The sequence below is a fragment of the Anabas testudineus genome, chromosome 3, assembly GCF_900324465.2.
Source record: "Anabas testudineus chromosome 3, fAnaTes1.2, whole genome shotgun sequence".
NCBI classification, from domain to species: Eukaryota; Metazoa; Chordata; class Actinopteri; order Anabantiformes; family Anabantidae; genus Anabas; species Anabas testudineus.
Genome location: NC_046612.1, coordinates 17,954,440 through 17,981,719, shown reverse-complemented (window position 1 = coordinate 17,981,719; position 27,280 = coordinate 17,954,440). Strand labels below are relative to the sequence as shown.

The window sequence follows — 27,280 nt, the reverse complement described above, 5'->3', positions numbered from 1 at the left end:
TTTGAGTTCCAGTCTCCTGTGTGAGGACAGCAGGCAGTGCAGGTTGGATGAAAACAAGAGCTGGTGGAGGACCAGAACAAGTGACTGTCAGACTTTTCAATGTTTCCATTGTTTGTAGATGAGTGGACATAATTGTGCCAACAACAGTGTTTGAAGACGTTCTGCAGAGCCAGAAAGAGACTCTTCAAAATGCCGTCAGGAGCCTAGGATCCGACTCCATTGCCAGAGACCACACAGGACAAGAGAAATGAGATAAGGAGGGTTTTATTGACAATAATAATAATGCAGTGGACGAAAGTCGGGAACCTGCGGCCGAACAGAACTGCCGTCAGGTGAGTCTGGTGGTCTAGGAGAGGAAACAGAGTTAAATTGAGTCTGGCTGACAGAGGAGGGAGAAAACAAGGAAATCAGGCACAGACAGGCAGGAGGAGCTGGAATCATGATACCTCCATCTGTGTCTTCAAACACCAACCACAGCTGATAACAGCAGATGTCGGTGTGAGGTTGGTTTACTGGGTTTCAAATGTATCAACAGACAAAACAAGTTCCTCAAACTGGATCTGTCGTTTATATTATTTGGTCCAGGGAAGATGTGTTCTTACTATTTTCTGTGTTTCAGAGTATTAGATTTATTTTAAAGCTCTGTTAAATGTGTAACATTATTTTACAGTGTTGCCTTATGATTAATATGCTTCCATTGAGGAAACAATTTCTAATGTTAATATCACTATACATCATCACAATAACACTTCTGGAGTTGGAGTTCATACACGGTTACACCTGTGACAGACTGACTCTCCTGTCACAATTAATTGTTACCAACATTTGTTAAAGCACGGCTGTAATCTGAAACCCTGAGCCTTTTGTAAAAGTTTCAAACTGCAAGTAAAATATAAGTTAACCACATACTTATGTCAGTGTTTTCTTCTTGGAGAGCTGAAGTAGGCTTTAAATGTACTTATTTTCATGTAATACAGGAGAAGTTCTTCGGAGAGCATCGAACACTGGTCTTTATGTCTTTCTGAGCAGAGTGAGAAATGGAGTGAGTGTTTAAGTTTCACTTGACATTACTCGGCACTTTCACTCTGTATTTTTAGAAGGATTAAAGTGTCAGTCAGTCTGGTTAGTCAGGTAAAGTAGTTAGAAACAAGGCCACTTAGGGGAGCCAGCAAGACTTTTACATTTGATGTCTTTCTGTTCAGGGTCACATCTGGATTCATTGTGTATGTCTGGTGGAGAAACAGCTGAGTGAAAATAAAAACTGACAACTTCACCCTAAACTAGCTGAACTTAAGACCTTGTTTCTCCTCAGGTTGTAGCTCAGTCAGCATATATTTTAAGTATTTTTATTATTATTTACTGAGTTTTTGCAGTTTGTCAAACCCAGTGTTTACCACAGTCTGTGATTTAGTGAACCCAAATAATTAGCACACTGAACAATGACACGAGTGTCTGAGAGCAAGACCTGCACGTGAGCCTCTGATGACAACATTTTTATTATCTACAAAGGGAGCTACTTAAATAGTATGGAAGTTTTCTTCTGGAGTCCTTAAAGGCTGCAGTAAGATTAATGAGACAGAAATTGTTACAGAGTGATGCCTCATTTTTGAATAAAATGTAGTTTTAGAAAAAAGGTTTTCTATTCTTTTATTTTGTTTGTACTGATAAATACTGCAGCCTGCACGGTGAAATCACTAACAAAACAAAAAAACATAAAACAACCATTTTATACCATATATCAAGTTACCCTGGGCTGACGATACCCAGTAGTAACACTCAGTCTTCCTTCCTGTTTCAGCATCACGATGGGGCAGCTGTACGAGAAAGAAAAGGACGAGGACGGCTTTTTATATGTGGCTTATAGCGGGGAGAACACCTTTGGTTTTTAAATCAAGAAGCCATGATCGTGACCAGCCTTACCTGTGGCGCCACACTGACACCCACTTACATCTAATCAGACCTCACTAGACCCCTGGAGACAGCGAGGGACCCCAGAGAGATGTGATAAGAACGTAACAGAAAGATGGACTGACTGCTCACCTGACTGGATAAACATAGATGAGTGTTTGTTCTGGGCCATGTTGCACCAATTCTTGATAGAGTCATAGATTCAGTTGTGTATAGTGTGTTACATTTCAATTATTATCTGTTTGATGTTGTGAATTGAGTGTTTTAGAAGAAGTCTTGATTCTTTTTTTTCACATTTTAAAGGAAAAGTGTGAGTATGAGATTTGCTTTTAGTTCTGTCTCTTTGAAGACAATATATTAGTAATATTAGTAAAAGTAACTAATAACTACAACTAGAAATGGTGCAGTAAAAATAAAATGGAGCACAAAAGAAGTATAAAGTATTGAAGCCACTAAAGTAAAGTACTGATCTCTAGAAAATGTACTTTCATAGGCCTACAGTGAAACGTACTAAGTTGCTTTTGTTGACCTCTGTTAAGAATAATTCCCCATCTACTGAACTCAAACAGTTCTCAGAATGTGTTTATTAATCAGTTTAGTACCAAACAAACGTAGTACTGTTAATAGTACTACAATTTAATTAATAGAGGTTGTAGTGTCAAAATTCAAGTAGAAGTGCAGGTACCACCTAAAAACACTCCATTACATATACTACCACTTTAGATTAGTAAGTAAAAGTACAAACTAATGCTCCAAAAATCTGCAATAGTATAAAAAAAAACTTGCCACTTGCCATCACAAAGAAGAAAATGAATTCCCAGGTTTATCGAGGGAGTCTTCAGCAGCACAGTTCTGGTCTTGAGGGACCTGCCTGTTTTCCAACTGTCCCTGAACTACCCACTGCTGATTACCTGGATAAGGTGTGTTCAATCAATCAGGTGCTGGAAGATCCCAGTTCATGTTGTCTCTCCCCCACTCCACCATCATCTGAGACGGTATCTTCCAGCTTCTCATTGACTGAACACATCTGATCAAGGTAATTAGCTGTAGGACAGAGACAGTTGAAAAAGAAGCAGGACAGCAGCAGGAATTGTCCACCCCTGTCCTACAGGATGATGTCTGTGCACAAGCTGAAGCTTAGAAGCAGCTGATTGACACAGTGAGACATTGACCCTGAACACTGAAGTAAATCTATTACAGAATGAGACACAAGATTCACCTCCTGAAGTGGTCCAGTAAGAGTCCAGACCTCAACCTGATGAGAACCATTCACATCAGACATCCTAACAATATGTCTGATCTTAAAACACTGTTCCCACCACATTTACTACCATCACCGATGGTTGTGTTCATAAACATAAAAAACAAAGCTAAAAGGATCATGACACTGTTTCATCAGCTTAGAAAAGATGTGTTTACGCAGAAAACCACGAAAGTGAAACGTACTTTTTCTTTCTTCTGCTTAAGAAATATTGTAGTACATATTAATATACTAAGCAGCAGTAACATTTGAGATACAGATGATATGTAGCATTGGTATAGATTTGATAACAGTATTAGTATTACAGTCATAAATCTAGCCACAGGGGTTGCAAGCGAGTGATTTCTGTGCCGGTCCCAAGCCCGGATAAATAGAGAGGGTTGCGTCAGGAAGGGCATCCGGCGTAAAAATTGCCAAAATAACCATGCGAATCATCCACAAGACTTTCATACCGGATCGGTCGAGGCCCAGGTTAACAACGACCGCCACCGATGCTGTTAACCTACAGGGTGTCGATGGAAATTTGACTACTGTTGGTCGAAGAAAGAGGGGAGGCAGATGGGTTCGTGGGCAGAGAGAGAAGGGGAAAGGCAGGAACATAGATCTGAGAATAGGGACTCTAAACGTTGGCACAATGACAGGGAAAGGCAGAGAGCTGGCAGACATGATGGAGAGAAGGAAGGTAGATGTTCTGTGTGTGCAGGAGACAAGGTGGAAGGGCAGCAAGGCACGTAGCATTGGAGGAGGATACAAACTGTTCTACCATGGTGTGGATAGGAAGAGAAACGGGGTAGGAGTGATCCTGAAGGGGGAATTTGTGAACAATGTCCTAGAGGTGAAAAGAGTCTCAAACAGAGTGACGAGCCTAAAGCTAGAAATTGAAGGGGTGATGATGAATGTAGTCAGTGGGTATGCGCCACAAGTTGGCTGTGAGTTAGAAGAGAAGGAGAGATTCTGGAGTGAGTTTGATGAGGTCATAGAGAGTATCCCCAGAGGAGTGAGAGTTGTTGTTGGAGCAGACTTCAATGGGCATGTTGGTGAGGGCAACAGAGGTGATGAGGAGGTGATGGGCAGGTTTGGTGTGAAGGAAAGGAATCTGGAAGGACAGATGGTGGTGGACTTTGCTAAGAGGATGGAAATGGCTGTAGTCAACACTTACTTCCAGAACCGAGAGGAACATAGAGTGACATACAGAAGTGGAGGTAGGAGTACACAGGTGGACTACATCCTATGTAGACGAGGTCATTTGAGAGAGGTTAGTGACTGCAAAGTGGTGGTAGAAGAGAGTGTAGCCAGACAGCACCGCATGGTGGTGTGTAAGATGACTCTGGAGGTCAGGAAGAAGAAGAGAGGGAAGACAGAAAAGAAGACCAAGTGGTGGAAGCTAAAGAATGAAGAAACTTGTGAGGAATTCAGGCAGAAGTTGAGACAGGTTCTGGGTGGTCAGGATGAGCTTCCAGATGACTGGGAAACTACAGCAGAGGTTATCAGGGAAACAGGTAGGAAGGTGCTAGGTGTGTCATCTGGAAAGAGGAAAGAAGGTAAAGACACTTGGTGGTGGAATGAGGAAGTACAGGAATGCGTCCAGAGGAAGAGGTTGGCTAAAAGGAAGTGGGATGTAGAAAGGACTGAGGAAAGTAGACAGGAGTACAAGGAAGCGCAGCGTAGAGTGAAGAGGGAGGTGGCAAAGGCCAAACAGAAAGCTTACGATGAGCTGTATGACAGGTTAGACACAAAGGAAGGAGAGAAGGACTTGTACAGGCTAGCCAGACAGAGAGATAGAGATGGGAAGGATGTGCAACAGGTAAGGGTGATTAAGGACAGAGATGGAAAGGTGCTAACAACCCAGGAGAGTGTGCAGATAAGATGGAAGGAGTATTTTGAGGATCTGATGACCGAGGAAAATGACAGGGAAAGAAGGGAAGAAGATGTGGATGTTGTGGAGCAGGAAATAGAAGAGATTGGAAAGGATGAGGTTAGGAAGGCTCTGAAAAGGATGAAGAGTGGAAAGGCTGTTGGTCCTGATGACGTACCTGTGGAGGTGTGGAAGTGCTTAGGAGAGGCAGCAGTGGAGTTTCTAACCAGTTTGTTCAATAGGATTCTAGAGAGTGAGAAGATGCCTGAGGAATGGAGGAGAAGCGTTCTGGTTCCGATCTTTAAGAACAAGGGTGACACGCAGAACTGCAGCAACTATAGAGGAATAAAGTTGATGAGCCACACAATGAAGCTGTGGGAAAGAGTAGTGGAAGCCAGGCTTAGGAAGAAGGTGGAGATTTGTGAGCAGCAGTATGGTTTCATGCCCCGTAAGAGCACCACTGATGCCATTTTTGCTTTGAGAATGTTGATGGAAAAGTACAGAGATGGTCAGAAGGAGCTGCATTGTGTCTTTGTAGATTTAGAGAAGGCGTATGACAGAGTGCCGAGGGAGGAGCTGTGGTACTGTATGAGGTCGTCGGGAGTGGCAGAGAAGTACGTCAGACTAGTTCAGGACATGTATGAGAGAAGTATGACGGTGGTGCGATGTGCTGTAGGTCAGACAGAGGAGTTCAAGGTGGAGGTGGGACTACACCAAGGATCAGCTTTGAGTCCCTTCTTGTTTGCTATGTTGATGGACAGGCTGACAGATGAGGTCAGACAGGAATCTCCCTGGACAATGATGTTTGTGGATGATATTGTGATTTGCAGTGAGAGTAGAGAGCAGGTGGAGGAACAGTTGGAGAGGTGGAGGTTTGCCCTGGAAAGAAGAGGCATGAAGGTCAGTCGTAGTAAGACAGAATACATGTGTCTGAACGAGAGGGATCCAGGTAGAAATGTTAGGTTACAGGGGGCTGAGGTGAAGAAGGTGCAGGAGTTTAAGTACTTGGGGTCAACAGTTCAGTGTGATGGAGAGTGTGGAAAAGAGGTGAAGAGGAGAGTGCAGGCAGGTTGGAGCGGGTGGAGGAAAGTGTCAGGAGTGTTGTGTGACAAAAGAGTGTCAGCAAGACTCAAAGGAAAGGTGTACAAGACAGTGGTGAGACCAGCTCTGCTCTATGGGTTAGAGACGGTAGCAGTGAGACAGAGACAAGAGGCTGAGATGGAGGTAGCAGAGATGAAGATGTTGAGGTTCTCCTTAGGAGTGACCAGGTTAGACAGAATAAGGAACGCGTACATCAGAGGGACGGCTCACGTTGCCTGTGTTAGCGACAAAGTCAGAGAGGCCAGACTGAGATGGTTTGGACATGTTCAGAGGAGGGATAGTGAGTATATTGGTAGAAGGATGTTGGAGATGGAGCTGCCAGGCAGGAGGGCTAGAGGACGACCAAAGAGGAGATATATGGACGTTATAACAGAGGACATGAGGTTGGCTAGTGTTAGGGTAGAAGATGTTCATGATAGATTTAGATGGAAAAGGATGATTCGCTGTGGCGACCCCTGATGGGAAAAGCCGAAAGAAGAAGAAGAAGAAGATTAGTATTACAGTAATAATTAGTATTATTAATGGTATCAGCAGTAGGGGAAACACTGAGCTGAAAGGTTTTGTCTGGGATGTTTTAAAGTGAGATGAGGGAACACAAGAGACAACAAGAGACCACAAGAGACAACAAGAGACAACAAGAGACCACAAGAGACAACAAGAGACCACAAGAGACCACAAGAGACAACAAGAGACCACAAGAGACAACAAGAGACAACAAGAGACCACAAGAGACAACAAGAGACCACAAGAGACAACAAGAGACCACAAGAGACAACAAGAGACCACAAGAGACCACAAGAGACAACAAGAGACAACAAGAGACAACAAGAGACCACAAGAGACAACAAGAGACAACAAGAGACCACAAGAGACCACAAGAGACAACAAGAGACAACAAGAGACAACAAGAGACAACAAGAGACAACAAGAGACAACAAGAGACAACAAGAGACCACAAGAGACAACAAGAGACAACAAGAGACCACAAGAGACAACAAGAGACAACAAGAGACCACAAGAGACAACAAGAGACAACAAGAGACAACAAGAGACAACAAGAGACAACAAGAGACAACAAGAGACAACAAGAGACCACAAGAGACAACAAGAGACAACAAGAGACCACAAGAGACAACAAGAGACAACAAGAGACAACAAGAGACAACAAGAGACAACAAGAGACCACAAGAGACCACAAGAGACCACAAGAGACAACAAGAGACAACAAGAGACAACAAGAGACCACAAGAGACAACAAGAGACCACAAGAGACCACAAGAGACAACAAGAGACCACAAGAGACAACAAGAGACCACAAGAGACCACAAGAGACAACAAGAGACCACAAGAGACAACAAGAGACAACAAGAGACAACAAGAGACCACAAGAGACAACAAGAGACAACAAGAGACCACAAGAGACAACAAGAGACCACAAGAGACCACAAGAGACAACAAGAGACCACAAGAGACAACAAGAGACCACAAGAGACAACAAGAGACCACAAGAGACAACAAGAGACCACAAGAGACAACAAGAGACCACAAGAGACAACAAGAGACAACAAGAGACAACAAGAGACCACAAGAGACAACAAGAGACAACAAGAGACAACAAGAGACAACAAGTCCACAGTGTCAGTCTCTCACTGTTTTAGGAGTGGATGTAGATACAGACAGAGTCCAGCAGAGGGAGCTCTGATCTGCTGATGACGCTGAGGGTCGTGTCGCTGGACTTAGTTTATTACTTAGTAAACAAGAGTTGGGAGGAGTTGTTTATTTCTTATAACAACTATTTTCAGGTATGGATGCTTCTTAAGAACTGTTCATGGTGACATGTGTGTTATTGGACGGTGTGTGAGTGTCCAGGGGAGCATTTCCAGTACTTTGTGTAGCAGTGAAGTTAAATAGAGGATGCTAGCCTATTAGCATTGTGATGCTAACCTCGTCGTAGTGTGAGTGCTGGTGAAGAAACAGCCGCCATCTTTACAGGTGCTCCGTCAGTGTTGTGTGTCAGTGAGGTTGTTAAAGTGTCTGTGAGTGATCGTACGGTCAGTGCTGCATGTTGCATGGAGCAGACACAAGTTTCAACATGTCTGAGACAGGAGCAGCTGAATCTCTGTTTGTTTATCGTGAAACGCTGACACACAGGAGTTGTGAAATCTCCTGTCGTTGTCCAAACAACTGTTCAAACAATTAATAAAGTAATTTATCATCACACTGGAAAAGTTACCGGGATCATTGAACTGAGAATTTGTTGTAAAATGATTATTTCACAGAGCAGGTCTCCAACACAGATCAGACCAGATCAGCCCTGAAGATTAAAGACTCTGATCCACACAGAAGAAGAACATCTGTCTCTGTCACCATGAAGATGTTGCTGGTTGTCGTACTGACTCTGATCTGCTTCCTGTGTCACAGCTCTGATGGTCAGTAACTCTGTGTATTTTAAACTGTGAGTCTAAAATACATTTAGGAGACAAAGTATTAAATGTCTGTGTAACATGTGTTTTCAGGTCAGGCTGGAGTAGAAGCAACATTGAATTCAGCATGTTGTAATGGGTACAGTAAAGTAAAAGTTCCTAAGGAATGGATTACACACATGGTGATGGCCTCATCTCCATGTCCAGGAATTGTGTAAGTATAAACAAACAGTTTACTGAACTGAATGTTTTCTGTTACTTCAATAACTTTAACAACAATAAGACAAACCTGCACCTAAGATTTCACTTCAGTTAAAGCTCTAAGTAAAATGTGTTAGGTAGTGGAGTTAAAGTGGACGAGTACAGTATTTAAGTAAATCTATTAGTTAGTAACTTTTGTTTTCTGCTGTTTTATCACTTTCTACATTCGTCTTTAGGTGAAAATCTCCTTATGACTTGTCAGCTTACAAATTCATGTGTAGTAGTTTGCAAATTCTCCACAGGGGAGAGCTGTTCACTCACTGCAGCCAAGACAACAACTGTCCCATTTGGTTTAATTAATACATTTACTACTGTAAGAAGTACAGCTTTGAGTTACTTGATTATTTCCATTTTCTTTAATGTTTTATCTCTACAGCATAAACTGTATTCCTGACTTTATTTTAGGATTACTATTTCAGCAACACATCATCAGTAGAGTAAAACTAACCTGTCTCAGGACGGTCTAAACCCAGCTCACGTTACCTATTAGTGTACTTTTAATGACTTATATTAAATGATTTTTTAATGTTTCAGTTTGACAGTAGAACAGATCCCAGTTGTTTAATGGATCAGAAAACTACAACAATGAGCTGAAAGCTGCTAACAAAGCTCAGCAGTGTCGATGATAATTCTCTGTGGGTTCATCACTTCAAAAACATCTTTCTCATTATGTTTTGTGTGTTTCTTTTAGAGTCACAACTGTTTGTGGTAAGACGCTTTGTGTTGATCCCACCTGGAAGTTCGCTCAGGCTGTGCTAAGTCAGTTTGAGAGGTCAACTGCAAACAACAGCTTACCATCTGCTCCTTTCAACGTCCAAAAGTGCCCAAAGACACAGTGAAAATCCTGTTCCTTTGTCTTTGAGTATTACATACAAAGTATTATTTTTTCTGCAGAACGCACATGTCAGCTGCATCTCTGATGATTATTAAGACTCAAAAAGTTAGTTTGTAGATGGAAACTGCTGAAGTTTATTTTAATGATTTCAGTTCAACTACAACGTCATCTTGAAAATGTTTCTTATAATATTTAATTCACTGTATCTCTGTAATACAACTTTATATTGCTGTTTTAATTTGAAATGACATTTTATTCTTGGCTCTGTATGTGAGACATTTGTGTTGTAAATTAATATGGTCACTTCTCTAAAAATGTAGAGTAGTTTATGAGGTTGTGTCTCTTTGGTTGCACCTGTTACAGACTGACTGCACCTCTGCATTTTTACCAACATTTTGTAAATGTTTCCAACTAGAAGTAAAATATAAGTTAACCACGTACTAATGTCAGTGTTCTCTTCTTGGAGAATTGAACTGGGTATGAAATGTACTTATCCTCATGTAATACAGGAGAAGTTCTTCAGAGAGCATTATACAAAGGTTTTTTAGTCTTTCTGAGCAGAGCTCCATTAGACCACAGTCTCTGTACGGTTAGTGGGGGGTCATAGGGTCACATCTGGATTCATTGTGTATGTCTGGAGGAGAAACAGCTGTGTGAACATAAAAACTGACAACTTCACACTAAACTACCTGAAGTTAAGACCTTGTTACTCCTCAGGTTGTAGCTCAGTCAGAGTCTGTTCTTGCTCTTAAATCTTTGTTTCTGTTCAGACTGAGAGAAAATAAAAAAATATTTTTTGTTTTCAAATTACGGGTCATCAGTGCAGTAACAGATTATTATTGTCACAGGTTGAACTGGTAATTATAATATTAATATAATTATTGCCTTGAGACAGTCTTAGTTTGGAAGATATGGTTGAATATTTTGTGAGTTTTCATATAGCTGTGGGCAGATTAGTCACAGTGGGTAATAAGATCTGAGATAAATTTACCATCTTCATTTAAAAATTCAGTGGAAACCAGGTTTCACAAAGACCAAATCCTGTCCTGTAAATAATTTATCAATAAGGACAGTGATCTGATATTAAAACATCTAAAAGTCACTCTACTGTGAGAAGCTAATGTTGTAGTGGCAGCTCATAGAGTTATTAACAGAGGATCTATTAATTTACATAAGACATTTTGGTCCAATTAAATATTTTGATGGCCTACGCACGTGGCATTATAGGAAGAAAATTTCAATTTCATTTATTTAGTCTTATAGACCTGACTAGTCTGGCAGTCTGAACTGTGAGTGTTTTCCTGGCTGGACATATTAACTAAGCTAGCAGACTCCAACACCACGCTATCAGTAAACCTAGCAGGTTAATCTAATCACCTGCAACCTGCCAAATACTGATTTCCTAATGTCAAACCTGATTTAAACCTCTGTCTATATTCCTGGATAAATTAGCAGCACCTGCTCCATTAGGATGAAGACTGTCAGCAGGTCAGTGCAGCTTTAAAAAGAAGGAAGTTATCATACAAATCAAATCCCTGATCTCTACAGTGCTGAGTCAGCCAACGGTTCAGTGAAGTCAGTCTGCTCTACATCTCATCATTAACCCACATGGGTAAATAACTAACTTCTGTTCTTTACTGACAAAATGATTCTTCTTCTCTGATTTAAATTTACTAACACATTTAATAATGAAACTGATGAAGATCATAGAAATGTTCAAACCAGGGGTCAATTAGGAAACTAAGAGCCGTTTGATGTCACTTCTCTGCTTTACCTCATTGAATTTCAACAGTAAGTAAAAGATATTTATTAAAGGGACAAATGTGTCCTCAAGTATAAAAACAGTTCTTAGAAAAAAAAAAACTGTTGTTAGAGTGAAATCAGACGAGGAAGTGAAAATCACTCACGTCAAACTGCTGATGTGTTAATATGTACAACATCTACTGCTTACACTGGTGCTGCTACAACTATGACTTTATATATTTTTATGAGACAGTGTGTGATTATTAATCAGTTTAGTACCAAACAAACATAGTACTCTTATTAGTACTACAATTTACCAGAGGTTGTAGTTTCAAAATTCAAGTAGAAGTGTAAGTACCACCTAAAAATACTCCATAATACTAATACTACTACTTTAGATTAGTAAGTAAAAGTACAAAGTAACGCTCCAAAAATCCCCATTAGTATAAAATAAACTTGCCACTTGCCATCACGAAGGAGAAAATGAATTCACAGGTTTATCAAGGGATCCTCCACCAGCACAGTCCTGGTCTTGAGGGTCCTGCCTGTTTTCCAGCTGTCCCTGAACTACCCACTGCTGATTACCTGGATAAGGTGTGTTCAATCAATCAGGTGCTGGAAGATCCCAGTTCATGTTGTCTCTCCCCCACTCCACCATCATCTGAGACGGTATCTTCCAGCTTCTCATTGACTGAACACATCTGATCAAGGTAATTAGCTGTAGGACAGAGACAGTTGAAAAAGAAGCAGGACAGCAGCAGGAATCGTCCACCCCTGTCCTACAGGATAATGTCTGTGCACAAGCTGAAGCTTAGAAGCAGCTGATTAACACAGTGAGACATTGACCCTGAACACTGAAGTAAATCTAATACAGAATGAGACACGAGATCCACCTCCTGGAGTGGTCCAGTAAGAGTCCAGTTCAAATCAGACCTCCTGATGCAGCTGGTTTGATTTTAGTAAAGGTACAAGTGACAATAGATAGTATTAATACTATTAGGCAGCAGTAGCAGTAAAAGTAGTTAAAACACTGCTGTGGGACGTGATTCTTGATACAGATCCACTGTGGCTTGGATTGCATGTCTCGTTGCTTTGGACAAACACATCTGTCAAATTATTCCAATTAATAAATTTTACTTCAGTGAAACAGAAAAGTAATCTGAAAAACCAGACAGAAGTGAAACCTGATTGAATCCAGTGGATCCAAGTTTGTTGTTGCAGGTTTTATTAAAATGATCAGTACATTGAACTTATTTAATCAGCTTTTAGATCTCAAAGCTAAAAAGTGTCTGATTGTGGGAACTTCTCCATCTCTAAATCACATTTTAAAAATAATTTAGATCATTAGGAGTATGAGGAAGTGAAAATTACTTCAGCTTCACATTTCCACTCAGGCAATGAACTCATTCTCACTACTAATACTACTACAACACGACAGTATACTGTTGCTACATATACACATTAGACATATATTTTATTTCTGCCATTACCACAACAGCTACAGTGTGAATGCTGGAGTTTCACACATTCCTTATATATGTGTGTAGTATGTGAAGGTCAGATATTGGGGAAGTATTTAGAACATTTAGATCAGTGAAATTATTAATACCACACTGAAAGACTGTAACTAGTGAGTGTAATGGAATAATTTTAGTGTTGTAACTGATTCTAGACAAATGTTTCAACTTGATGTCCATAAAAATAAATAATAAAAACTGAGAAATGGCATTAAACATTCCCAGAGTTCAATGTGACAGTTTTAATATATTGTTTCTTAAATTTCCTGTCGTTGTCCAAACAACTTTTCAAACATAAACAATTAAAAAAGTAATTTATTATCACACTGGAAAAGTTACCGGGTTCATTTAAGTCATCTATTTAACTATTTAGCTAATTATTTCTGAGTTAACGCTGTTTTTGCAGAACTCATCCATCCATTCACTTTCCCAACTACTTGTCCTCTTAAGGAGGAAGGTACACAGACATATTCTATTAGTCTATTACAGTGATTCAATATGTGTGTGAATTAGTAAACGTGTGAACAGAAGAAGCCTCCACTGCTGATCTGTGCTGTAGGAATTAGTTTTACCAATAAGAAACACAGTTTTCATCATCTACTCAGTCTCATGGTAAAGACACAACAGATCAGTGCTCATGTGTTTTATTGCATTCTAAATGAAGAAAGATGCCTTTATGTATTATAGGACAGTTTTGATAAACTGATGACTTAGTATCTGCTTACTTTTGTCTTTTATTACAGTAAAATCCAAAGAATACAATCTCTAAAAACAGACAGCAAGAAAAAAACCCACATTATATTCTGTGTAAGACTTTTTTTTGTCAGAATTTATTTCCATGTTACCACCTTCACATTTTCACTTGGGTTCAGAAATTAGCCATTGTCACAGAGAAAGGAGAAGAAGAGGAAACAGGAGGGGAACCACAAGATTGCTTCTTAGAATTGAAGTGATGACTTATTTAGGGGGCATCTCTTGTATATAAGGGAGGACAGAGCAGGTCTCCAACACAGATCAGACCAGATCAGCCTGAAGATTAAAGACTCTGATCCACACAGAAGAAGAACATCTGTCTCTGTCACCATGAAGATGTTGCTGGTTGTCGTACTGACTCTGATCTGCTTCCTGTGTCACAGCTCTGATGGTCAGTAACTCTGTGTATTTTCAACTGTGAGTCTAAAATACATTTAGGAGACAAAGTATTAAATGTCTGTGTAACATGTGTTTTCAGGTCTGGATGGAGTAAAACTAACATTGAATTCAGCATGCTGTAATGGCTACAGAAAAACACCAGTTCCTAAGGGAATGATTACAAACATGGTGAAGGCCCCATCTCCATGTCCAGCAATTGTGTAAGTATAAACAAACAGTTTACTGAACTGAATGTTTTCTGTTACTTCAATAACTTTAACAACAATAAGACAAACCTGCACCTAAGATTTCACTTCAGTAAAAATGTGTTAGCTACAGATGCGTTTAAAAAAACCACTGTATGTTTGTCTTTATGGAAGAACTGGTATGTACAGGAAATGTTTAAATCTATACTATGGAGTTATTCATCTGCAAAAAAGCTTAATGTTTTACGTGTAGTAATCAGACATGAAAAAAAATAAAAAGTGTAAAATGGAAAGTTATATATCAGTATATTTGGTGCACAGCTTATTTTAGAAAAACTATTGCAACAACACATCATCAGTAGAGTAAAACTAACCTGTCTCAGGACGGTCTAAACCCAGCTCATGTTACCTATTAGTGTACTTTTAATGACATATATTAAATGCTTTTTAAATGTATCAGTTCCACAGTAGAACAGATCCCAGTTGTTTAATGATATTACAATGTTGTTATTGTCCCAATAATATAATAATATAATAATATAATACATATCATAATGTTCATATTGTTGGACAGTATTTGAAAATGTCCTGATGCAGCAAAAAGAGTCTTAGAGTCTTAAAGTGAATCAAAACAGTAACGTCGTGGATCAGAAAACTAAAACAATGTGTTACAAACGGACTAACGGGACCAACGAGTAAGAACAAAAAGATACATTTATTAACAAAAGAAGGGCAGGGGACACAGGGAACTAACCAACACTAACAAAGTATCAACTAAAAGAGACCCGAACACACGGTGGACAAATACCAACAAAGCATAAGCTGACAAAGTAGCAACTAAAAACCTACGCACTAAGGCGGACATGAAACTAATAAACTAAACGTACAAAGTAACAAACAAAAATCACTGCACAAGGCAGGAGAACATTAACAGACAGACAAACCAACAGTACAAAGTATCAACTCAAAAAACACAGCGTGAACACAGACCAAACAATTCAAACTGACTAACAAAAACAGACAGGGACCTCACGGACAAACGAACCAACAAACTGACCAGATTTAGGAGTAGTGTGAGAGCATGAAAGTCAATGTGTGAGCGAGTGGAAGTGACAAACCAGCACCGAACTGAGGACTGAGGGGTGCTTTTAAAATGGAGGGAGTAACAGGTGCATCGAATGAGTCAATTAGTCCAGCAGTGAGTGGAGGGCGGAAAGTGGAGGAAGTCCATATATGGTGTGAGACAGGAGGGTGAGACCAGAACAAAACAAAACCAAAGCCGCAGACAGGGGCAGAGGGAGGAACTGTAACACAATGAGCTGAAAGCTGCTAAAAAAGCTCAGCAGTGTTGAGGATAATTCTCTGTGTGTTCATCAGTCCAAAAACATCTTTCTCATTATGTTTTGTGTGTTTCTTTTAGAGTCACAACTGTATGTGGTAAGATGATGTGTGTTGATCCCACCTGGAAGTTCGCTCAGGCTGTGCTACGTCAGTTTGAGAGGTCAACTGCTGAAAACGGTTCACCATCCGCTCCTTTCAACGTCCTAAAGTGTTCAAAGAAACAGTGAAAATCCTGTTACATACGAAGTATTGTTTTTTCTACAGACTGCACATGTTGTTGTCGCTGCATCTCTGATGATTTTGACCCAACAAGTTAGTTTGTAGGTGGAAACTGATTAAGTTTGTTTTGGATGATTTCAGTTCTACAGCACTACAGCATCACCTTGAAAATGTTTCTTATAATATTTAATTCAGTGTTTCTCTGTAATACAACTGTATATTGCATTTTATACTCATATTGTTCTGTATGTGAGACATTTGTGTTCTGAATTAATATGGTCACATCTCAAATGTAGAGTAGGTCATGAGGTTGTTTTCTGAATTAAAGCTTCATTTTTGTATCTGGTGTTCTGCAGTCTTTATTTCAGAAGTTAGCTGAGCTAGCACAGTAAAAATGTAAAACAGTGAAATAGTTTTGAGTTGACTGTGAATAATCTACCACTACAGTCTCTGTGTGAGTACATAGTCTGTGTTTTGCATTCTAATTATCTGTGCAAATACTGAAATTTCCATAATTATGTAAAATGTGATGTAAGAGAATTTCTGGGTGGAGTTAAAAAATAATTATGTGTAAAGTCAGCACCACTGTAATCTAATCACCACAAGAACTTTCTGGCTGATGCTGCTGAAGTTGGCATGTGATACTCTATGTAAAACATTGAAGTGTGTAACGGTCACAGCTTTGTTTTAAAGGTCTGTTAAATGTGTAGCATGTTTAGTTATGATGTATTTCAAATCTTAATATAACAGTTGGAGTATATATACAGTTATACCTGTGACAGACTGATCGTACCTCTACTGTCACAATTAATTGTTAACAACATTTTGTAAAAGCACGGCTGTAATCTGTAACCCTGAGCCTTTTGTAAAAGTTCTGCAAGTAAAATATAAGTTAACCACATACTAATGTCAGTGTTCTCTTCTTGGAGAATTGAAGTAGGCTTGAAATGTACTTGTTCTCATATAATACAGGAGACCTTCTTCAGAGAGCATTGAACAGTGGTCTTCATGTCTTTCTGAGCAGGACTCCATTAGACCACAGACTCTGAACAGACTGAGTGTTTATGTTCCACCCAACATGACTCATTACTGTTAGTCAGGTGAAGTAGTTAGAAACAAGGCCACTGAGGGGAGCCAGCAGGACTTTTACATTTGATGTCTTGCTGCACAGAGTCACATCTGGAATCATTGTGTATGTCTGGAGGAGAAACAGCTGTGTGAACATCAGAACTGACAACTTCACACTAAACTACCTGAACTTAAGACCTTGTTTCTCCTCAGGTTGTAGCTCAGTCAGCATATATTTAATAATGTTTTATTATTATTATTATTATTTACTGAGCTCAGTGTTTACCTCAGTCCGTGATTTAGTGAACCCCAATAATTAGCACACAGTTTTCTTTTTGAGTTCTTAAAAGCTGCAGAAAGATGAATGAGAGTTTATGAGAATTATTACAGAGTGATGCCTCATTTTTAAATAAAATGTAGTTTTAGAACAAAGTTTTCTATTCTTTTATTTTGTTTGCACTGATAAATACTGCTGCCTGCATGGTGAAATCACTAATAAAACAAAAAAACATAAAACTTTTTACATTTTATATCATATATCAAGTTACCCTGGGCTGACGATACCCAGTAGTAACACTCAGTCTTCCTTCCTGTTTCAGCATCACGATGGGGCAGCTGTACGAGAAAGAAAAGGACGAGGACGGCTTTTTATATGTGGCTTATAGCGGGGAGAACACCTTTGGTTTTTAAATCAAGAAGCCATGATCGTGACCAGCCTTACCTGTGGCGCCACACTGACACCCACTTACATCTAATCAGACCTCACTAGACCCCTGGAGACAGCGAGGGACCCCAGAGAGATGTGATAAGAACGTAACAGAAAGATGGACTGACTGCTCACCTGACTGGATAAACATAGATGAGTGTTTGTTCTGGGCCATGTTGCACCAATTCTTGGTAGAGTCATAGATTCAGTTGTGTATAGTGTGTTACATTTCAATTATTATCTGTTTGATGTTGTGATTTGAGTGTTTTAGAAGAAGTCTTGATTCTTTTTTTTTCACATTTTAAAACATAAGTGTGAATGAGATTTGCTTTTAGTTCTGCTTTCCTCTTTGAAGACAATATTTAAAAGATTTAATTATTTGAAGGTAAGGTAGCTGGATGACCTGACCAATAAAAAGATTAAAATGCAAATGCTTGAATTGTTTTATTGCAGCATTTCCTCAGTTAATAGGTTGATCATACATACTGTAAGGTTTTAGAAACTACATTTACAATAATTTAAATCAGACACAAGTGGGTAACACATTTGCTCCCTGTGTACCATATGTTGGCAGCATATAAACAAGTTGACATTCTGTTGTTTATCTTATTGTATGTAATGTCTGTTCTAGGAGGAAAGAAAGTCTTAGTATTTGACAAGCTGAACATGTCATTAAGACATTAATTTATTATCAGGATAATGAAGCCAAACTGCTTTTGAATTAATTGGATTTCATTGCAGTCCTCATCTGGTTTAAGCTTTAATGTGTAACAATAAAGTTTAACTGTAAACAACTCTGTCTAAAGAGGTATGTCAGACAGATACAGTATAGACAGTAGACAGTAACTTGCCTCTGTTAAAGCTCTAAATGTGTAATTTCCCGTCAGACTTTTCAATATCATCACGCACAAACCCAGCTCCATACAGAGAATTGAACTAGTCTGGACTGGTCTTCACAGTGCCCAGGATGCACGTCCACTGTAGCCTCTATACATAAGATGTATGAGATTGTTAGTGTCACAAGGGAGGAAAACTGTATATCAAGGAGTTAACTGGTGAGAACAATGTCCCACAAACATTACTGTAAAACTGTCTGGTTCAGTAGTTTTTCTACATTTACTTCTTCGTCTCTCTTCTGCAGACTTTCTACGAACGAGCTCTGTATATTGTAGTAAACAACAGATCTTTGCTGATGCGAAATTCAGAAGAAGAAGCAGGAAATCTTACTTTTGCTTTCAAGCGCATATCCTTCCTCAAAATTGACAGACGTTCTTCTCATAACCTCTTTGACTGAGGACAAACCACTGATGCAATTTTGATTTGTTCAATCATTTGACACTGAATAAATGACAAAACACTCAGCACACTTTAATCTTTGAGTAACAGAAAAACCATCCAGAAAGATAGAGCTGCATACTATCCGCATAACAGTGGAAATGAATTCCATGACTTTGTGTAATTTGGCGTATCTGTAAAGTGTAGAGAGAAAACAGCTAATTGCCAATAACTGAGCCCTGTGGTACTCCATGTTTTATATTGGTACATGTGGACGTGGTGTTGTTGTAAAGACCAAAATGTGTTCTATGAGGTAAGTATGATTTTAGCAATGCAGGAGCCAATCCAGAGACACCACATTTATTTGCAAAACGATCTAGGAGTATACAATGATCTATGGTGTCAACAGCTGCACTGAGGTTAAGTACGAGAAGGTGAGATTGTCCATATTTATCAAAAGATTGTTTACCACTTTGATAAGTGTAGTTTAGGTGGATTCTAATTAAGTGAAGGCAGAGTGGAAAGGTTCAAACAAGAGCTGTTTTGCTACAATCCTTTTCAAGATTTTAGACAAGAACAGGAGATTAGGTTTAAATTACATTATATTTACAGATTTATAATTACTTATTGAATCTGGATCAAGGTGCAGTTTCTTCAATAGAGGTTTAACCACAGCAGCTTTAAAGCTGGTGGAGATAATACCAGCTGAAAGTGACAAGTTGACAAGAATCAGCATGGTGGGTCCCAAGACTGGCCAGAGGTGTAGTGATGCTGGTGGAGGATCAAGAGTGCAAGTTGTAGGTTTTGAAGCCATCACCAACTTAAAAAATGATTCAAATGATATGTCCTCAATATACATTAAAACAGAATCTGTTGTCTAACGCAGTGCTGACCTGTGCTAAGTCAGAAAGATGAGGTTCTAACTTTGAATCTATTGTGGTCTATTTTACCGCTGTAAAGGGCGACGAGCTGAGAACGGATTTCGTTTTAAAAAGAAATCTTGGACTATCTTTGTTTTTACTAATTAAGTTATAATAATACATAGTTCTTGTAGTTGCAGTGGAGAGAGCACATCTGTACTTCACTACAGACTAATGCCACTGAAGATAAAGAGATTCAAACATCAAGGTCTGCCCCTTACGTCCCCATCTGCTGCAGGTCTATTTAAGATCACAGGTTTCTGAAGTAAAGGTGTAGAACACCTTAACCCTCTGGTTTTGGTAGTAAGAGGAGCCACTGAATCTGTGTTCAAGTCAATTGTATATTTTCAACGGAGTCAGAGCTCATGGTAGTTGCTTAGTGAAGAGATTAGGGTTGCTGAGCTAATATGTCAGAAAGTAAAGACAGTTGCACTATTACTTATGGGGGCTTTAAGTTAATAATGCTTCAAATTTAATGAGACAATAACTAGTGGAGACAGTGAAATCAGAAATCGCTTCCTCGGGGTAGAACTAAATAAAGGGTGTTGCCATTGAAGAAGAGGGCTCGTGCACAGACTGGCTGAAACCATAAGTATGAATAAGTGTGAGGAATGATTTAGAGATCTGAGGCCTTGTTTTAGTGAATATTGAAATCTCCCATAATTAGGATGTCATCACAGTGGGCAATCAGATCTGAAATAAATTCACCATCTTCATTTAAAAATTTAGTGGAAGTCAGGTTTCACAAAGACCAATCATGTCCAGAGCATTCTGCAAAATCAAATCATTTATAAATAACGACTTGGTGGACAGTGATCTGATATTAAAACATCTAAAAGTCACTCTACTGTGAGAAGCTGATGTTTTAGTGGTAGCTCATATAGTTATTAGCAGAGGATCTATTAATTTGCATAAGACATCTTGGTCTAATGAAATAATTTGATGGTCTACGCACATGGCATAGTAGGAAGAAAATTTCATTTTATTTATTCAGTTTATACTGTTACTGTCAGGGATTCTATCAGGTGATCTTTGATTCACTTCACTAACAACAGTGACATGGATATATATATAAAAGATTTGTGATTTATACCTTCTAGGAGTTTACAAGTGATATGGCGGTGGAAGGAGTCTCAATCTTATAGACCTGACTAGTCTGGCAGTCTGAACTGTGAGAGTTTCCCTGACTGGACATATTAACTAAGCTAGCAGACTCCAACACCACACAGTCAGTAAACCTAGCAGGTTAAATTAATCACCTGCAACCTGCCAAATACTGATTTCCTAACTTCAAACCTGATTTAAACCTCTGTCTATATTCCTGGATAAATTAGCGGCACCTGCTCCATTAGGATGAAGGTCGTCAGCAGGTCAGTGCAGCTTTAAAAGGAAGGAAGTTATCTACAAACTCAAATCCCTGCTCTCTACAGTGCTGAGTCAGCCAACGGTTCAGTGAAGTCAGTCTGCTCTACATCTCATCATTAACCCCACATGGGTAAATAACTAACTTCTGTTCTTTAGTGACAAAATGAATCTTCTTCTCTGATTTGAATTTACTGACACATTTAATAATGAAACTGATGAAGATCATAGAAATGTGCAAACCAGGGGTCAATTAGGAAACTAAGAGTGTTTTGATTTCACTTCTCTGCTTTACCTCATGAAATTTCAACAGTAAGTAATTATACATAGATATTTATTAAAGGGAAAAATGTGTCCTCAAGTGTGAAAACAGTTCTTAGAATAAAAAAAAAGCTGTTGTTAGAGTGAAATCAGATGAGGAAGTGAAAATCACTCACGTCACACTGCTGCTGTGTTAATATGTACAACATGTACTGCTTACACTGGTGCTGCTAAACGTTGTACTGTTAATAGTACTACAATTTATCAGAATTCAAGTAGAAGTTTAAGTACTGCCTAAAAATACTCCATTACAAATAGTGCCACTTTAGATTAGTAAGTAAAAGTACAAAGTAATGCTCCAAAATCTACAACTACAATATTATGAAAAAGTAAAATGACTAAAACTTATTGCTGTTGATAATAACACATTCGGTGTAAAGACAAAAACGTCCCAACATGAAAACATCATCCCAACAGTGAAGTACGGTGCAGAGAGCATCATGATTTGAGGCTCATTTGCAGCCTGATGATTTCCCAGGTTTATCAAGGGATCCTCCAGCAGCACAGTTCTGGTGCTTGAGGGTTTTGCCTGTTTTCCAGATGTCCCTGCACCACCCACTGCTGCATAGGAGCAGCTGATTGACACAGTGAGACACTGAACGCTGAACGCTGAAGTAAATCTATTACAGAACGAGACACAAGATCCACCTCCTGAAGTGGTCCAGTCAGAGTCCAGTTCAAATCAGACCTCCTGTCTGAGCTGGTTTGACTTACAAGTGACAATAGATAGTATTAATACTATTAGGCTGCATTAGCAGTAAAAGTAGCTAAAACACTGCTGGGACACAATACTTGATTCATGATACATGTCCACTGTGGCTTGGATCGCATGTCTCGTTGCTTTGGACAAACACATCTGTCAAATTATTCCAATTAATAAATTCTACTTCAGTGAAACAGAAAAGTAATCTGAAAAACCAGACAGGAAACAGAAGTGAAACCTGACTGAATCCAGTGGATCCAAGTTTGTTGTTACAGGTTTTATTAAAATTATCAGTACATTGAACTTATTTAATCAGCTTTTAGATCTCAAAGCTAAAAAGTGACTGATTGTGGGAACTTCTCCATCTCTAAATCACATCTTAAAAATAATTTAGATCATTAGCGTCAGTATGAGGAAGTGAAAACTACACCAGCTTCAGGTTTCCACTCAAGCAATGAACTCATTCTCACTACTAAAGCTACTACAACACGGTAGTATACTGTTGCTACATATGCACATTAGACATATATTTTATTTCACATACTGCCATTACCACAACAGCTACAATGTGAATGCTAGACTTTCACACATTCCTTATATACATCTGTAGTATGTGAAGGTCAGATATTGAGGATTTACATCAGTAAAATTACTAATACCACACTGGAAAAATACTGTTACTAATGAGTCCAATGCAATAACTTTAGACAAAAGAAGCCTTCTCCACTGTTCTGTGCTGTAGGAATCAGTTTTACCTATAAGAAACACAGTTTTATAATCATCAACTCAGTCTCAGGCTCTCTATAAACTATGCTCTAACACTAAATAACACTAAGTGTTCATGGCAAAGACACAACAGATGAATGTGTTCTGCAGACATTTCAGTGCTCATATGTTTGATTGCTTTCTAAATGAAGGAAGATGCCTTAAAGTATGTATTATAGGACACAAAGACAGATGTTTGGACCAGTTTTGATAAACTGATGAATTAGTATCTGCTTACTTTTGTCTTTTATTACAGTAAAATCCAAAGAATATAATCTCTAAAAACAGACAGCAGGAAAAAACCCACATTATATTCTGTGTAAGATTTCTTTTCAGAATTGTTTTACATTTTACCACCATCACATTTTCTCTGTAGTTCAGAAAATAGCCATTGTGAGAAAGGAGAAGAGGAGGAAACAGAAGGGGAACCACACGCTTGCTTCTAAGAATATAACTGATTATGAATGAGTTTGTGCGGAGGCATCACTTGTATATAAGGGAGGACAGAGCAGGTCTCCAACACAGATCAGACCAGATCAGCCCTTAAGATTAAAGACTCTGATCCACACAGAAGAAGAACATCTGTCTCTGTCACCATGAAGATGTTGCTGGTTGTCGTACTGACTCTGATCTGCTTCCTGTGTCACAGCTCTGATGGTCAGTAACTCTGTGTATTTTCAACTGTGAGTTTAAAATACTTTTAGGAGACAAAGTATTAAATGTCTGTGTAACATGTGTTTTTAGGTCAGGTTGGAGTAAAAGAAACATTGAATTCAGCATGTTGTAATGGGTACAGTAAAGTAAAAGTTCCTAAGGGAATGATTACAAACATGGTGAAGACCTCATCTCCATGTCCAGCAATTGTGTAAGTATAAACAAACAGTTTACTGAACTGAATGTTTTCTGTTACTTCAATAACTTTAACAACAATAAGACAAACCTGCACTTAAGATTTCACTTCAGTAAAAATGTGTTAGGTACAAATGTGTTTAAAAGTACCACTGTATGTATGTCTTTATGGAAGAACATGTATGTACAGGAAATATTTAAATCTAATTATATTGTGCAATTATTAATCTGCAAAAAAAAAGCTTAATCGTAAAGTATAATCAGAAATGAAAAAGAGTAAAGTGGAAAGTGGAAAGTTAAATATCATTACACAGTAATTTGGTGAACAGCTACGTGTTTGTCTAACGACCAGGGCAGTGAACTGGAGCAGGAAAAGAAAGTCTGAAGAAGCTGCTCTCACATTTATAAATATGTACAACTGCTAAAAATTAAGATCTAAATCAAGTTTTTTATTGTAAAGTATTAGTACATTAAATACAGCACTTAGAACTTTTTTAAACAATGAAGTATTTCTTTAAATACTAAATAACAGCGTAAATAATAAATAAATAAATAAAACAGCAGAAATTTGTCTTTTGGCTGTTTATCACTTTCTACATTCGTCTTTAGGTGAAAATCTCCTTATGACTTGTCAGCTTACAAATTCATGTTTAGTAGTTTGCAGATTCTCCACAGGGGAGAGCTGTTCACTCACTGCAGCCAAGACAACAACTGTCCAATTTGGTTTAATTAATACATTTACTAGTCTACAGTAAAAAGTACAGCTTTGAATTACTTTATTATTTTCATTTTCTGTAATGTTTTACCTCTACAACATAAACTGTATTCCTGACTTTATTTTAGGAAAACTATTGCAAGCAACACATCATCAGTAAAACAAGAGTAAAACTAACCTGTCTCAGGACGGTCTAAACCCAGCTCACGTTATCTATTAGTGTACTTTTAATGACGTATATTAAATGCCTTTTTAATGTATCAGTTCCACAGTAGAACAGATCCCAGTTGTTTAATGATATTACAATGTTGTTATTGTCCTAATAATATAATAATATAATACATATCATAGTGTTCATATTGTTGGACAGTATTTGAAAATGTCCTGATGCAGCAAAAAGAGTCTTAGACTCTTAAAGTGAATCAAAACAGTAACGTCGTGGATCAGAAAACTAAAACAATGAGCTGAAAGCTGCTAAAAAAGCTCAGCAGTGTTGATGATAATTCTCTGTGGGTTCATCAGTCGAAAAACATCTTTCTCATTATGTTTTGTGTGTTTCTTTCAGAGTCACAACTGTTTGTGGTAAGAAGATTTGTATGGATCCCGACTGGAAGTTCGCTCAGGCTGTGCTACGTCACTTTGAGAACTCAACTGCTGAAAACGGTTCACCATCCGCTCCTTTCAACGTCAAGAAGTGTTCAAAGAAACAGTGAAAATCCTGTTCCTTTGTGTTTAAATATTACAAAGTATTATTTTTTCTACAGATGCACATGTTGTTGTCGGCTGCATCTCTGATGATTTTGACCCAAAAAGTTGATTTGAAGATGGAAACTGCTGAAGTTTATTTTGGATGATTTCAGTTCAGCTACCATGTCATCTTGAAAATGTTTCTTATAATATATATATATATATATAATTCAGCTTATCTCTGTAATACAACTATATTGCTGTTTTAATTTGAAACAACATTTTATTCTCTGCTCTATATGTGAGACATTTGTGTTCTGATTCAATATGGTCACATCTCAAATGTAGAGTAAGTTATGAGGTTGTGAATTAAAGCTTTATTTTTGTATCTGGTGTTCTGGAGGTTTTTGGAAATAGACTGTGTCATATTTCTACAACAGTAAAATAGTTTTAAGTTGTCTAAATCTGGAGGTTAATGTTGTAAATATCAGAGGTGCTGTTGCTGTTCCTCTTACTTTCAACACCGCGTTTGTTAATTGATGATCAAGTCATTTTACACATTTGATGAGGTTTTGATGGACATCTCAAATCCATCATGTATCTTTCTTCCTCATTTTAAACATCCTATGTTGATGTCTGAAGCAGTTTGAGTTCCAGTCTCCTGTGTGAGGACAGCAGGCAGTGCAGGTTGGATGAAAACAAGAGCTGGTGGAGGACCAGAACAAGTGACTGTCAGACTTTTCAATGTTTCCATTGTATGTAGATGAGTGGACATAATTGTGCCAACAACAGTGTTTGAAGACGTTCTGCAGAGCGAGAAAGAGACTCCTCAAAATGCTCCATCTGTGTCTTCAAACACCAACCACAGTTGATAACAACAGATGTCGGTGTGAGGTTGGTTTACTGGGTTTCAAATGTATCAACACACATAACAAGTTCCTCAAACTGGATCTGTCGTTTATATTATTTGCTCTAGAGAGGATGTGTTCTTACTAAGATTTATTTTCAAGGTTTGTTAAATGTGTAACTTTATTTTACAGCGTTCTCTTATGGTTAATATGCTTCCATTGAGGAAACTAATTCTAATGTTATTATAATACTTCTGGAGTTGGAGTTCATTTACGGTTACACCTGTACTGTCACAATTAATTGTTACCAACATGTTGGAGAACCAGACCCGGCATGAAATGTATTTATCCTCATGTAAATTCCACTCTATCCTTTTTAGACTTACAGTGTGTCTCAAAATACAGCTGATTATAAATATTATGTACAAGTACTGGTACATTAATCAGTATTAGTAATGATGAGTAAGTGCAGGTAAAAGGAACAAATCAAATGACCTCAGCACTAACTAATCCACAACCACATATTTATGTGAACAATCACATAGTTGCTGAAATCAGTTCTCCTATCCATATTGATCTTTAAGAGACACCTTATTGCACTTCCAATGTCATGCATAAGAAAGATAATTGAAGTTGATATTTACTTTTTGCATTGAAAGAGAACAGTAGATTTCATGTTCGATCCTTAATCAAATCATTCAGATCGCTAAGTTAGGATGTAAATCAGAAAGACTGATTACAGAGAAAAAAGTTCAGTGTTCGGACGTGCACTTAACCTATTGTTTAAAGAAGGCAGGGAAAATGTATAAAATACTATTTACTGACACCTGGACCAGCATAAAAAACCCATAAAAAGTATTTAGAAAGACAGAACTGATGTCCTATGGGGTTTTTTTGAGTTGTTTTTCTTTAGGCTGTTTGTTTAGGCAGCTTCATTCAGAAATCTTGGCAGCTGTAATCAATTTCTAGTGAATCTTTCATTGCAGTGCTGTTCTGGTGTGAAGGTAATTCTGGGTAAAGTATGACAATCAACTTTCACTTTGATTCAGGCTGCATTTATACAGCAGCCCACTTGATGTTGCATATTTTCAAAACAATAATCAAAGGTTTAAAGGCAAAACAGTAAAATAGTTGTTTTTATTTTTTAAAATGTCAGCAGGTTTGACAGACAACAAGACAAGAAAACTAGAAGACATTCATGTGAAAGATGACCTCAATCTGCACATTAAACAAGGTCTTAAACACTGCTATGAATCGGTC

General features: G+C 38.3%; 1 protein-coding gene across 9 annotated transcripts; it reads left to right on the top strand.

The window, feature by feature from the left end:
* The first annotated feature begins 7,685 nt into the window (after positions 1-7,685).
* On the top strand, positions 7,686-25,524 carry LOC113174120 (C-C motif chemokine 18-like). 9 transcript variants are annotated; one of them, XR_003299883.1, is made up of 4 exons: positions 7,686-7,927; positions 8,405-8,554; positions 8,642-8,762; positions 9,501-10,084. XR_003299883.1 is itself a non-coding variant. In XM_033325912.1 (4 exons), exons 2-4 carry the CDS (start codon positions 13,988-13,990, stop codon positions 25,196-25,198), a joined length of 330 nt encoding a protein of 109 aa, XP_033181803.1. In that variant the 5' UTR covers positions 7,686-7,927; positions 13,900-13,987; the 3' UTR covers positions 25,199-25,524. The 9 variants fall into 9 exon arrangements, 6 of the variants coding, with proteins under 6 accessions (XP_033181803.1, XP_026233618.1, XP_026233622.1 ...); XM_033325912.1 differs by lacking the exons at positions 8,405-8,554; positions 8,642-8,762; positions 9,501-10,084 and adding exons at positions 13,900-14,048; positions 14,136-14,256; positions 25,051-25,524; XM_026377833.1 differs by lacking the exon at positions 9,501-10,084 and adding an exon at positions 25,051-25,523 and having other exon boundaries at positions 8,410-8,554.
* Positions 25,525-27,280: the final 1,756 nt, after the last annotated feature.

Excerpts from the sequence above, each read along its gene's own strand:
- LOC113174120 (XM_026377833.1), top strand. The coding sequence starts at position 7,835 with ATGACGCTGAGGGTCGTGTCGCTGGACTTAGTTTATTACTTAGTAAAC. Across the intron at positions 7,928-8,409 it reads CTTATAACAACTATTTTCAG|GTCTCCAACACAGATCAGAC; the intron begins GTATGGATGCTT and ends TTCACAGAGCAG. Across the intron at positions 8,555-8,641 it reads CCTGTGTCACAGCTCTGATG|GTCAGGCTGGAGTAGAAGCA; the intron begins GTCAGTAACTCT and ends ATGTGTTTTCAG.